The 13,184-nt window shown below is 49.3% G+C and overlaps 7 protein-coding genes across 7 annotated transcripts; 2 read left to right on the top strand and 5 right to left on the bottom strand.

Annotated features, from left to right (window-relative positions):
* Window positions 1-497: 497 nt before the first annotated feature.
* Window positions 498-1,223, bottom strand: ALTATR162_LOCUS8312 (uncharacterized protein; the record flags this gene model as incomplete). Its single annotated transcript, XM_043315942.1, has 1 exon — window positions 498-1,223. The coding sequence occupies one exon, from the start codon at window positions 1,221-1,223 to the stop codon at window positions 498-500; it is 726 nt and encodes a 241-aa protein (XP_043171877.1).
* Window positions 1,224-2,172: 949 nt separating this feature from the next.
* Window positions 2,173-2,540, top strand: ALTATR162_LOCUS8311 (uncharacterized protein; the record flags this gene model as incomplete). Its single annotated transcript, XM_043315941.1, has 2 exons — window positions 2,173-2,376; window positions 2,430-2,540. The coding sequence occupies 2 exons, from the start codon at window positions 2,173-2,175 to the stop codon at window positions 2,538-2,540; spliced, it is 315 nt and encodes a 104-aa protein (XP_043171876.1).
* A 485-nt stretch (window positions 2,541-3,025) lies between these two features.
* On the bottom strand, window positions 3,026-4,073 carry ALTATR162_LOCUS8310 (uncharacterized protein; the record flags this gene model as incomplete). Its single annotated transcript, XM_043315940.1, has 2 exons — window positions 3,026-3,919; window positions 3,969-4,073. The coding sequence occupies 2 exons, from the start codon at window positions 4,071-4,073 to the stop codon at window positions 3,026-3,028; spliced, it is 999 nt and encodes a 332-aa protein (XP_043171875.1).
* Window positions 4,074-5,401: 1,328 nt separating this feature from the next.
* ALTATR162_LOCUS8309 (uncharacterized protein) lies at window positions 5,402-6,107 on the top strand (the record flags this gene model as incomplete). The annotated part of the gene is made up of 2 exons (XM_043315939.1): window positions 5,402-5,619; window positions 5,669-6,107. 2 exons carry the CDS (start codon window positions 5,402-5,404, stop codon window positions 6,105-6,107), a joined length of 657 nt encoding a protein of 218 aa, XP_043171874.1.
* A 677-nt stretch (window positions 6,108-6,784) lies between these two features.
* On the bottom strand, window positions 6,785-7,792 carry ALTATR162_LOCUS8308 (uncharacterized protein; the record flags this gene model as incomplete). The annotated part of the gene is made up of 1 exon (XM_043315938.1): window positions 6,785-7,792. The coding sequence occupies one exon, from the start codon at window positions 7,790-7,792 to the stop codon at window positions 6,785-6,787; it is 1,008 nt and encodes a 335-aa protein (XP_043171873.1).
* Window positions 7,793-8,476: 684 nt separating this feature from the next.
* ALTATR162_LOCUS8307 (uncharacterized protein) lies at window positions 8,477-9,670 on the bottom strand (the record flags this gene model as incomplete). The annotated part of the gene is made up of 3 exons (XM_043315937.1): window positions 8,477-8,833; window positions 8,886-9,091; window positions 9,433-9,670. The coding sequence occupies 3 exons, from the start codon at window positions 9,668-9,670 to the stop codon at window positions 8,477-8,479; spliced, it is 801 nt and encodes a 266-aa protein (XP_043171872.1).
* A 453-nt stretch (window positions 9,671-10,123) lies between these two features.
* Window positions 10,124-10,423, bottom strand: ALTATR162_LOCUS8306 (uncharacterized protein; the record flags this gene model as incomplete). The annotated part of the gene is made up of 1 exon (XM_043315936.1): window positions 10,124-10,423. One exon carries the CDS (start codon window positions 10,421-10,423, stop codon window positions 10,124-10,126), a length of 300 nt encoding a protein of 99 aa, XP_043171871.1.
* Between the last annotated feature and the right edge of the window lie 2,761 nt (window positions 10,424-13,184).

Genomic DNA, 13,184 nt, shown 5'->3' with positions numbered 1-13,184 from the left:
GATGCCATATGAAACATAGCTACTGATTCGGGTTTATAAACTACATCGGACGTTACTATCTCACGCATACTAATGTTGCTTCGTACAACGCGATGTAGATCGTGTTATTGCTAGGCAGCTACTCAATGCGAACCACGAGACCATCCCCACTCACATCACTTTCTCTTCATACCATGCATAATAGACTTTTGAGCTACGATTTCTTCGAGAAGCGTCAGGCTCGTGAAGGGGCCGACGGAATTGACTCAATTTTACTAAGATAGACTGTTTGATACATGACGGCAAGTGAATTGATAAAAGAACTCTCTTCGAATAGCCGGTTGCTGGAAGATTTTGTACAGTGCAATGCTCAGCAGGCCTCGCAGTAACTCTTTTACATTAGAAGTGGTACCTCAACGATGCTCGCGATGCAGGCTCGGTGAGAGAATATCCACTTTGCCACTTGTTCTCCATTTCCCACATCCGCACTTCATCTCGTACCCATTCCGTATCCAGCTTTACAAGGTGCCCTCGCCCAAGCACCTCTTGAGAGGGAATTCGTCGCCCGTGCAAAGGCTGATGACACCATCGACCCACTCCATGTTGTCGTATTGCTTAGAGTTAAACGAATCAGCCTGGTAGTAGGAGAGCTCTCCGTCACCGCCGATGCTACCAGTCCAAACGTTTCCACTTGCACGGTTGGTCCAGGGGTTGCTAACAAAAGCGCCGTACTTGTCCTTGGGGACCTCGGCTGTGATAGTCTGCGTCTGCGTCGTCTGCCATGACTGGCTATAGTCAACCGACATGGAGACCTGAAGGAAGTCCTTGACTAGCGTCAAAGTGCTGCTCATGCCAACCGAAATGGTGTTGCTGACGGAGAAACCCGAGGCGACGCTGATGGTAGTCGGTGCACCCTTGGTCACCTGACTCATCTGCACATCCCAACCGAGGAAACGAGAGTTGGGGTTAGGGATGATGATGCTGGTAGCCCGCTTCAAGTGCTTGTTGGCTGGCGAGACGGTCTCGTTTCCGGAGTAATGGTTCTCGTCGAGGTAGGCGGGCTTGGGAGGTACCACGCCGGACTTGCGCGCAGCGTCCAGCTCTTCAAAGTCGGATCTCTTCATCACGGTGAAACGTCCATTGCCGTGAAGGATAACGTCGTCGACGCCGATGCTGACGGGTGTGGGAGCAGCCACGATCAGAGCAGCGCTGGAAGCGAGGGCGAGGAGAGGAGTGAAGTGCATCGTGGCGAATACACAGATTATGTTCAACGAATGTGGGAATGTCACAAAAGGAGTGAATGAGCGACTGTGAGGTGGTGAGACAAACTCAATCGCCAGGAAGACTAGCAGTACTTATTGTCGAGAGATGCCAGTTACTTAGCAGCACATTGACCGTCCCGGCGGTACTACTAATCGTGACATGGAGTCTGAGACGCGATCTGCATAGTTCAGTATTCTTTCAGGAAACCAACGTAGACAAATTACTTGGCAGGGAGTGATAAAGGATTAATGGTGGTGGAGTGTTCGTATTCAGATAGTATATTCAGGTGCAAGGCTGATTGGCCGCATAGTCATCCGGTGATTTGCTGTCTCCAACGGACAATAGTTCCTTCATGCCTAGCAACGTGTACCCCTCAAGGTTTCTCGTTCCTGCAGCGGAACTTGCCAGGCCCGATATTAATTGATGTGGTCCCTTGTGTACCAGAAACACGCTCGCCTCGTTCTTTCGGGCCGAAGCGCATGACGTACAAACAGGTTCCGGGTTCTCGGCACCCACCTGCAATACTATGGGGTATTGGGGTCCTGGATCTTAGTAGAACGCTTTGATAGGTAAGCGGTTCGGCTCACTTGCCGACTGGAACTGGAGTTGGGGTGTATTGGTGTATTCCTGCGCGCTTCCTCGATACCGTGGTGGCCCGACCACGTTTCACGACGAAGTGACATTCGCCACAATTACACCGAGAACGGGCGAAGGATTCTGGCTGTGTTTTTACACACTCAGGTGATGATAACGAAAGTAGGAGAAGGGGGTGAGTACTATTGTCCGGTTTTGACTATTTATCCCGCTTCTGCACCTTGTTTTCAAGGTCACCAAACTCTCGCTCTTTGAGTCTTGTATATACCCAGTATCCACACTCGCTTCTGTTGTTAACTTCGCTCTTTTCAATCGCTTCCAAATCCTAAAACCACCATGCGTTTCTCAGTCGCCGTCTCCGCTCTTTTCGTCCTCATGGGCTCGTTCGTCAACGCCGACCTTCACAAGGAGGGTCTCTGTATTGACAAAATCGGCGGCCAGTACGTGTATAACGCCGACGCAACAAAGAAGGCATGCGATGCATACCTACAGCGAAACACTGGAGACAAGCAATGGGACAAGTGCCCTGACTGCAAAATGGTAAGGCTACCAATCAATGACTACCGAATCCTTTAGAAACTAATAAAATGTAGACGGAAGTGGGCAAGCTGAACCTCTGTCAGTCGCTAGAAAACCACATCGGTGGTGATGAGTTGAACTACTACTGCACACAAAACGGTGCGAGCGACTCATTGGCATCTTAGAGATTGGGATAACGAAATCGGGTTTGGTGACCTGACGGGACATTTCCGATATCGTCTTGTTGCAGTGTTCGATGGATACCATCTCGTAAAACATCCTTGGGCATGGTTAATGTAATCCGATAAACAAAGTACCTACCACATAAGCACAACCAACCCATCTTGATGTTCGTTAAGTGCCGTGATGTGTATATTGTTGCGATTTTGCCTGGGCATGCGTGTCTCCTACTTATCATCACTGTGAAGCTCGGGACGCAATCGCAATGCCCTAGAATGACATTAGCATCAGTTTCTTTCCTATCTTGTAGACTTTCAAGTTCGCCATGGACATTGTTTTCATGGCATACATGTTGTGATTATTAAAATCATCCATCGCTTGACCTGGTGGTATGAGATAACATTAGGAACATACTATATATCCAAGAATGAACTCATAGCGTAGGTCGACTGGAACAATCATAGACTGACATACCCCAAGATTGCACAGTCTATATCATAGACTTTGAAGCAGCTCTGGAAATGGCAAAGTTCCATCGCGGGAAATGTACATGCATGCCTTTGCTGTTACGGATAACAACTTCGTGTACTGTAAGACCAACGATGGTCCCAGCAGTCTTACCCATCTGTCCGTAGTCCGATGGAAAGACTTCGACCTCGTCGCCTTGTTTGAGCCTGTGCGAATTGACATCGACGAAGACAATGGTTTCTGGTGAGGTAGTGGCTTCAAGAGTTCGTTTGCCCATCGCTTTCCCATCTAGCGCACTTGGCTTTGGTATCTGCTCTTTCTTCTTGTCCAGTTCTGTCACGAACCTCTCCACCCACGCGAACACCCTCGGATACGTTTTAGCGTTGAAGTGCTCCGCGGGAAGACTGTCTTCCATTTTCGGGTCCGAAATCAACCATTTGATGGGCCAAACAGCGTCGATATCTGCTAACGACGGCTCTTGCGTGTTCAGAATCCAGTCTCTACCATCGGCAAGGAAAGTGGTTTCCAGCATGTCAAAGGCTTGCTGCAAATGCTGCGCGCCGTCTGGTCGCCCAGCCTCCATTCCTTCGGCGGTAAACCGCCTTCCCATGAGCTTCGCGCGATCATCGATGAATGCCTTGTTCGAAAGAAAGCTTGCTTCCTTCCAATATGGCATCATCTTCACGGCGTTGGCAAAGATACCGCCATCAACCGTCCAGCTTTCGAAAAGCTTCGTGATACCGATCTCGGATGGCGTGGAAGGTGCGAGAGCGCTGTTGGGGTACAATGACTCCAACTTGGAGATGATGAGCCGAGAATCGCAGTATACGTCTTTTCCAATAGCAATGATAGGGATTTTTCGGTAGCCGACGCCAATGAGTTCAAGATCTGCACGTGGCATGAATGCAGATTGAATCTAGAAGTACCATCAGCAACTCGATAGCAACTAGATAGATGGTACGCACGCATTCATCATAAGGTATGCCGCGAAGCCATAGATACCATAGCACTCGATGGGAGAAGATCGAACCGTCGTAGTGAAACAATATCGGCTTCTCAGTAGAGGCCATGTCGAAAGCGAAGCGTATGATGTCAAGAGATCAGAGACAGTGCCTGTGCCGTGGCGATGTATTGGAGTTTATCTAGCAGTAGTAGCGCGGGGCGACTTATCTCTCAGTCTACCACCCCATCCCATGATGTCAAGTCTAACTCGCCTTGATTCAATATCGCGAACCGAGGACCTATCAATGCCACAAGGCGTTAGAAACGCCCTGATGAGGTTGTTGCAGTATCGGGCGTCACGACAACGATCGAGTAAGCTGGCGCGAAAGCGTGGGGAAGGTGCCTCGGCACACATCGTTCGGCAGACATCCCGAAGGGTCCAGGTCTCTGATTGGTTGGTAATTCACGATCAAAAGACGGGCAGTACCCACACACTTGCTGCATTGGCGTGACGACGAGACTAACATCATGCATACCGACGGTTCATTCTCTCACTCTGCTTTCCTACAAGTCGAGATCAGACGCAGGTGCCGCGCCCGGCCATGCGTCGTTTTGGGATGAGCAGTATGCCAAAGCGGAAGATAGCGCTAAACCCACTCACAAATGGATTCGGGGTTCCGGATCGCTAGAGCGTTTCTTCGCCAGACAACTTCTTTGAACAGGGGAGCCGAAGACTGATCGAAAGATTTCGCACCTTGATAGTGGTGGCAGTGTATGTGGATCGTCGCATCTTTTGACTGCTACTAAAGACTGAAACACGGTGCCGTACGGTATGCTCAAAAGAGTTTTCGACAGCTGATTATGTTTGGACTGTTCTTCTGTTGCTGCGAATATAATAAAGTCGCGTCATGCATTAGAGTCAGGTGTGGCATGGGCGAACGCGGACGTGAAGGGGATGAAAGACATCTCGTCCAAAAGCACTGATATAGCTTTCGACAATAGTGCTACGGTACCATGGTCTTTGATGGCCCCTAGGGTCCACCTGAGGAAGTTCTGGAAAACAGCAAAAGGTGTATGAAACGGGTCAGTCTTTACTGTTCTAAGCTCTGACTGTCGTCAAATGAACTAGTGCTGATCATCATCCCAGGTTCAACGAGTGTTGAAAAATGATGGGTTCTTGTATATAACCTTCACCTTGTCATGCTTGATGGCATCGAGCGACGAACCCTCCTGAATAGCTGGCGTATTCTGGTGCCGCTTCCAACACCATGCAAGAGCGACTGGTGATTGGACCGGCACATCCGCTGGACCCTTCCCCGCCAGTGTCGACTCCGCCCGTAAGATGCGCCCTATATGACGCCACACAACCAGGGTAGCTCACACGCCTCAAGTAAGCTGGACTTTGGCACTCGCTGTCGTGTCCTTTACCCCTCTTGCTCACTGCTACTGTTCAAACATGCCTACGATCACGCTCTGGTTTCTCCAAGCATCGCGGTGCATACGCACCGCATGGTTATTGGAGGAACTGGGACTTGACTATGATATCAAGTTCTCCGACAGAGTGAACGGAAAGGCGCCAGAAGACTTCAAATTTGCGTCGCGTAATCCTTTGGGAAAATTCCCCACGCTCCAAGATGGTACCCTGACTGTTTATGAAAGCGGAGCAATCAGCGAGTACGCAAAAACTGACTGCACTCTGCATCTGAATCCTGACAATATGCAGCTATCTATGCGAGACATACGATAAGGAGGGTCGTCTTCTACCCCACGATCCCAAAGAGCGCATCAAAGTCCGCCAGTGGATTCACGCTGCAGAAGGCACGTTCTCGCTTCACGCCCTCGCTATCCTCTATGCGCGATCGCACATCCCCAAAGACGCACCTGAGGGTCTGCTTGAAGCAACCGAGAAGAGCATGTCGGCTAATGTGCAGAACGATATGTCTTGGCTTGAAACTGAGTTGTCGCTCTCTCCAGGCAAGTTCATCTGCGGTGATCATGTTACCGCAGCGGACGCCATGATGCAGTTCACAGCCGAAGTCATTGTCGCGAGGGAGCTAGGGACGCAGGGCAAGGAGTATCCGAATGTTAACAAGTGGTTGGATGCTTGTAGGGAAACCGAAAGCTACCAACGCGCGTTGAACAAGACTGGACATAAGCTCTGAAACCCTCATCATGAAGGCAACGCTTCATACATATCTCTTCCCAGATATTCTTATACGATTGTGCACTTGTTCCTACTGTTCCAATGAGTAACGCGTGGAGCTTCCTCAAACTGATCGATCGCTGCGTTGCCCAGATCTACAGTGAGTGGGCGGTAACAATCATCCTCTATTTAACGATATCAATGTTTGAAGTACACGTGCATGTTCATTAGGACTCACGACAAACGGGGAAAGAAACTTGTATTCGTCATTACAGATTGAACGCTAGAGCCACAAACCTCCACTCGCATACTCATGAGATGGTTCGCTCTCATCGTGGAGACGGTGGCTGAATAGTGCCTTTCCAATCTCAGAACCCAAGACCTCCGGGATCGCAAGAGAGAAGCTATCGGTGCTTGTATTCAAAATGCAAAACCCGCTACGCTTGATTCTCACTACGCGCCAACGTACCTCGGTCGCTTGTCAAAGTGGACCAAGATACCGGTACTAGCAACGAGCGGATGTTATGACCTGCTATAGTTCACAGTCTATTCAAGTGCCATAAGGAACGATACCCGCTCTTATAGAACTGCAATACAAACGTATGATCATATATTGATTAGGTCGTCTCGTTACCACACAAGCATATCTAGACAGGCATCCGACTGCAGGAGCTGAACATGCTCACTCATGCCAGACTACTGATCATCTTTGAGCCCAATCATTGCCAAAGAATCCCCCCAGAGCCTCGCCTCGATCTTGGGATCGTAAGCATGACCTGCGAATCCCACACCCGAGATCTCGTGGTTGTCGTTTCCACGGGTCGTCTTCCCACACTCAGCAAGATACTCTCCGCCCTTGTTCTCCCATTCTTTTCCAATAGCAGCCCATACCGTGGTTGCAGCGCCCTGCTCTGGCGATTTCATCTGTAACCAAGCCTCCTTGTTGTTCTTGAAGGCTTCGAGCATCGCGGTGTCCAAGTGCTGCATAAGTCCCGTTTGGATCATACCAGGATGAACGGCGGTCGCGTGAAGGCCTCGAGATCCGTATCGTCTCTCAATCTCGTTGGTCATATAGATGTTTGCAGTCTTTGCTTGCCCATAAGCAACCCAATCCTTATAGTCAGTCTTTTCAAAATTGTAGTTCCCGGATTCATTGATGGAGGCCACGTGATGGGCCGAAGAAGAAAGGTTGACAACTCGAGATGAGAGCTCAGGCGTGACGCTAGCAAGGAGAGCTGGCTTGAGCAGTTCGAATAGCAGGAAGTGGGCGAGATGATTAACCCCAAATTGCATTTCGAAGCCGTCTTTCGTCTTCTCTAGCGTCTGGAGAGCCATGATACCAGCGTTGTTGATCAGGATATTCACCTGATTGTTCGACTTCTCCAGAATGTTCTTCGCGGCGCCACGCACACTTTCCAAGGAAGTATTGTCCATCTCAACGAGTTCAACGCGCCCAGGCTCGAGGATTCCGTTCAGAGCAGTCTTGGCTTTTTCCAGGTTTCTTGCAGTTAATAACAGCTTTGCTCCCGTCAAGGACAGGGCACGAGCAGTCTCGATTCCAATTCCAGAGGAAGTGCCTGTGATGACGATGACTTTGCCAGCCAGCTTGCCCTTGACTCCTTCGTCCTGGACAATCTGGAGCGCAGTTGGACGATCGTCTCCTGGGCCAGAAGGGTTGGCATGGGCTTCAGCATATCGGGACATGGTGGTTTATGAATAATTTGGAACTTTTGTGTTTGGGAATGATAGTGATGAGAGTAATGACGATGAAGTCTTGTAATTCACCCTTTGAGGGCAGCTGCTAACTATTTATGCTTTTGTCTCAGGTTCAAACCTTCAGAATCATTTGGAGCGCTTACATTTCCTACACGTGGTCGGACTAATAGACATCCGTGGTGGAGTAACTTTGACATCGCAACGGATGTTGTGTCGGTGTTAGCAAGGTTGGTCATGTTTTGGATTTCAAAGCGGCCGAGTGCAGAATTAGAGCACTGTTCTCCAGATTTGCTCCTTCGCCGATAGGCTTGTCTCTTTTGAGCAGCTAAATTCGCCAAGGAGTAACCGGATCGGCCCGACTACGGCCATGGCGAAAGGACATTCCTTGATGATCTGGTCTTCACCTTATACAATGCGTCGGGCTTTAATGTCTACATACTATCGTAAGCATTGGATATATCATCTCAGAAAAATGGTGGAACGTGCTTTAGGTTACACACTTCAGGAGCCCGCTGTAAGTGCCTGCTGGGCGTTACAAAAGTGTGTTGAATATGTGATCGATGAGGCTAAATCTAAGTGTAGAAGAGCTAACCCAGTATCTAACTATGCCACTTTCATGACTGCTGCTGCTGCATCGTAATGTTGTACCGAGTTCAAGTGAACTCCACTGATTCAATGGCCAAACTTCCCTTCTGTCGTCCCTGGTGCTCTATAGCTCGGATCTACTGTGTCTTCAATAGCGAGCTGCGGGAGTACTGCCCTGTCATTACTGGGGAATTTCACGTAGCCTTTGCCCCTTACAAACGTTGCTAATGGCACCCCCTGCCCATCTTTCTCCGCTAGCTCCAGGAAATATTTTGCATGACCAGGTCCCGAAATATGAAACATCGCCTTTCCTTCTGGTGTACGCTCATCAACGTAGTAGAAGCGGTATCCCTTGGATACGAAGCTGGGGGTAGCAACCAACGTCTGAATCATATACCAAGCGCTAGATTTCCCGATCCCCAGCATAAGGAACTCAGGCGTGATCTAGAAATGTAAGCACATTCCAACTCTTGGGGAAGATATCCTCGAGACTCACTAGTGTGTTATCATTGTTTCCAGTGTAGATGAAGGTCTTTTTTGCATCATGAGGGAGCTTACTGAAACTGGCTACGGCGGCTTGAGCAGCAGCGTAAGCGCTCACAGTGTTAATTGTGAGATCTTTCTGGAAATCCTTGAGTAGTGCCGAGACTGGGTTTGCAAGGTTGGGACCTCTAGTCCAGGAATAAGCTGCATTGGAGTAAGCTACTGATATCGAGTAAATATGATAACAAAAGGCCCGCACATTGCCAGAGTTGTCAACAATCAAGCCAATCTGCAATCAAGCCAAATGTGGCCCCTGCTCACTAGCCTTGTCGATCAGCCACGGGCCTATAAGAGAGACGTGCCATCCCTCTATCTAGGTATAGCTGTACCTGTATATTCTAGGCCGCTAGTAAGCAGGGGCCACATTTGGCTTGATTGCAGATTGGCTTGATTGTTGACAACTCTGCACATTGCACGTCGTACTTGCAACACCAAAGCGCAGTGGATAATGACTAGCGGTGGCATCTTACATGGCCACATGTGAAGAAATCAAGACTTACGGTTGTAGATTACAACGTTAGGTACTCCTAATTCCTGCTCAACCTTCTCGAAGATGGCCCCTATCATGCCCGGATCGCTGAAGTCAGCGGTCAGACACAAATCTGCATGCGCTTTAACATTCGGTCTGACTGTGCGAGCAACAGCAGCGATCTTGTATCCTTCACTCTTGAAAAGAGACAGCGTTGAAGCCCCAACGTTCGGTCCTGCACCGAGTAGGAGGAGCGTTTTCTGGGCCATGGTAACAATAGTGAATACTGTGACTTTGATAAACGGGGACTTTTAGAATAGCGTGAGAATGAATCGTGGAAGAATGATCGAGTTGGACAACGTATTGAAGATGGCCAGGAAGCATGTTTTCTTATATGCATGTAGATCTGTACGTACATAATAGCTTCAAGGTTCAGAACTACGGTCGGAATTACAAAGCATAGTGAGATAACTCAGAAGCTCCCTCAGGTAAGCTAGCAGAAGCTAGACTTGTGGGTAGCCAACCTCTCGCATGATACATAGTCTCTTGGCGGAAGTCGGTACTACGAACAGAATAGCTCACATTGTCTAGCATGTCTTGGCAAACGCATTGACCTGGAACAGGTCAGACTAGCGACAAGGTCACCAGGGTCGCCATGAGGAGCTCATACGAAGGCCAGATTCCAGCGCCATTTGCGTCACAATAGAGTACTTCGCGTGCGCTTACCACTTCACACGTAGACCTTCGACGCTCTTCGGCATTGGTGGAAAGTCGGCAGATAGACCATCTTCACCAATGTACTTCTCCTTGCATAACAAGCAAGTCGAGCACAGGCGCTCCCCGACCGAGTATTCACTAAGCCAGATTCGGCCTTGAGAACTGTATAGCAGAGTCGCTATGTCGGTGAACATGTTCAAAATAGGCCTAGCTTGCAGGTCGGTATCGTTGAACAGATGTGGCTGGGCGTCGAAGAACTCGTCATCCGCATAAGTATCATCGTCGTTGTCGTTCATTTGCAACATTCCGGTTTACTCTTGAAACTCTTCCGATGTTTTCGAGTCTTTTCGGATTTTGTCGCAGACACAGTCCGAGTTGTGACCAGATTTGACGCATTCTGTGACGGCTATGTAAGGGTGCGATGGGTTGACCATAAGTGCAAGGTATAACAGTAATGAATTCGATAGAGAAGCTACACTACGCTTGCGCTGAGTCTATGTATCACGTAGTGCTAGGTTCGAGAAACTTCTAAGGGTCCGTGGAGCGCCGATGAAGCCCCGACAACGCTCCGAGGGTTGCAGCCTATCCCAACCAGCTATAACGAAGGCCACAGGCCAAGTACTACTAACCAAGGCTTCAGCCTCTTACAGGCTATACGCGCAGGTTCGACCAATCCGCAAGCAAATGAACCATAGTCATCATTGCAGGATGTACATACAGTGCTTGGGAGGCCGCTAGCACTTACGTTGTGTGAGCCACTTTTCGCTTGAGTTAATGCACGGATGAATGCATGTCGTGTCATGCCAAGTTGGCATAGATAGCGATCAAGCTCTTCCCGCATATAAGCTCTCAATTGCTCAATGCAGTCTAGTACTGCGTTACACCAAGCTGAGTAGATAGTCGGCAGTGCTTGCACGAATTGCCGATGTGTTAAGTTATCCTCCATCCAATCAAAGCCCTTCATCTGCAGGAATGAGCCGGCATTCACTACCATTGGCAGGACTACTCGACCGCTTACGCGTAGAGCAAGCCAAGAGCCTAGGGCGACTAGATGTGTTTTGCTGAGATTCAAACGTTCGTCGTCAGAGAGACTGAGAATCTGTTCGAGGAAGTTGCTGTGGCGCGCATGGTTGAGAACCGATCTCATTCGCGTGTTGCAGGGCTGACCAGATATTGCGCGCACTGAATTCGACATATTCTTCATTCACGGTAAATTGAAGTAGCCACGTGATGCTGTTCCGCGATATTGGAACTCGTTCCCTTGCGTATGCTCTCTTGAGCCAGTCGTGAACAGACCAACCGTCACTGTCAGCGTTGGCTATGTCAATGCATTCGCAAAACAGTCTGAGCATGGCGATCTTGGTAGCAGCGTGCTCGTCAGTACAAGATGCTATGGGAAGCGATATCGGTGACCTGATTCTCTTAGCAGCGCTTCCGTCATTTGACATTGAGAACCTACAGGATCGCCTCGGAAGGTCCTTCGTACACCAGTGCGGGCTTGTCTGCGCCTCCCTTGATCAGCAAAGCGCAGAGGTCGACGTGACCTGCTGCAGCAGCAAAGCGGCTAGGGTCAGCGTTCTTATCTCGACAGAGTCTTCTACACGGACGTAGCATCTTACGTGCAGTGGCTTCCACCCCTTTGGGCTCGTGTCTACTACGCTTGCCATCCCTTTCTCCAACAGTGCTTCTACAGCACGAGTTTGACCGGTGCGACAAAGCTCGAATATCAGAGAGTCATCGGAAACAGGACGAGTCACTGTTATGTTACAATTGAAGAGCCAGCTCCGACCCCCGGATACTACAACAGCCTCAAGGCCAGTCTGGATGCCCATATACTGCAGCCATGTTGTAGGGTAAAAGATCAGCGATCGGATGATCTGGACTTCCTGCGTTTCTTGAAAGATTCGTTGTGGTGGTGAAGGGTTGTTGTGCGTAGCCAAGCACATCTGAGTGCAGTCCGAAATGTTGATACATGGTGGTTTACGCGATACTGCACGTTCTCGGCATAGACAAAAGTCTTAGGCCGCAGCTGTCCACATTTGTCAATCGTATAGCCGTCTTGTGCAAAGATCTCCATCGATGTTGACTCGAAGGTGGTGACCGCAGTTTGTGCGATGGCGTGCAACATGAGTTCCTGTACTCCATAATCAATCAATCAGTGCTCCGTTAGCATTTTCCCGAAAGGTTGCAGTGCATTCGATGTGGATGAAGACGTGATAGAGCGAAGAGAAAGCTGTCCGATGAATTTTGAAGGGACGCTCTGCACTGCCGCCCAGGTAGACGCGTCTTCAATCCCGGGCAAACGAAGTGGGCCTCTTCGAACGGCTCTGGGGGCACTATGTCGCTCAATCTCTCCAAGCACTGTGACTTTTGTCGAATAACGGGAGGAGCGAGCTTGAATCACGCTTAGTATGTATAGTTAGCAATCCACTCTTTGTATGCATTATATTCCACTGTACCTTTCGTAGGCCATAGCCAATGTGAGTGTCGAATTTGTATCGTTCAACGAGTCGCGAAATCGTTGAACATGTTTGCTGTGAAGGGCAGCTTTGAAGGCCGTACATACTCATTTCCTCCACGACAGCGATTGAATACCGTCATCAAATCTTTCAACGATGATTGTAAGATCCTGGGATGATCAGCCGCAGCTTACGTTCCCAGATCAATGCACTTACTGCGATCTTGGCACTATAGTGCTCTACACCTTCTGCTAGACAGCTGCCAAGATGGTTGCCGTGAAATTCGACTATTTTGAAAACCGAGATTGAGTAGCGTAGATTCTCCTTGATGGCAATGATCTCCCGAGGAGCATCTTCGACCGTCTCCCAAAATGTGTAAAGTTTGATACACGCCTTGGTAAGCTGAAAAGCCACAGAGATGACAACGACACCTAGATTCTGTCAGTAGGAGACAACTAAGTCGGTCCTCAAAAATACCGTTCGCCGCAATCGAAAGCCCTTCCATAGACGTTGCAGCTTGATGCTATATTGAGAGCGGTCTGATTGGAACGTATATCGCAGTGATCTTGCCGCAGTACAGCGAAGGGGCGAAGTTCACTCACATCTT

Source organism: Alternaria atra, assembly GCF_907166805.1.
Source record: "Alternaria atra isolate CS162 genome assembly, contig: 29, whole genome shotgun sequence".
NCBI lineage: Eukaryota > Fungi > Ascomycota > Dothideomycetes > Pleosporales > Pleosporaceae > Alternaria > Alternaria atra.
Note: the sequence above shows the minus strand (reverse complement) of the source record. Positions and strands in the feature narration are given on the sequence as shown.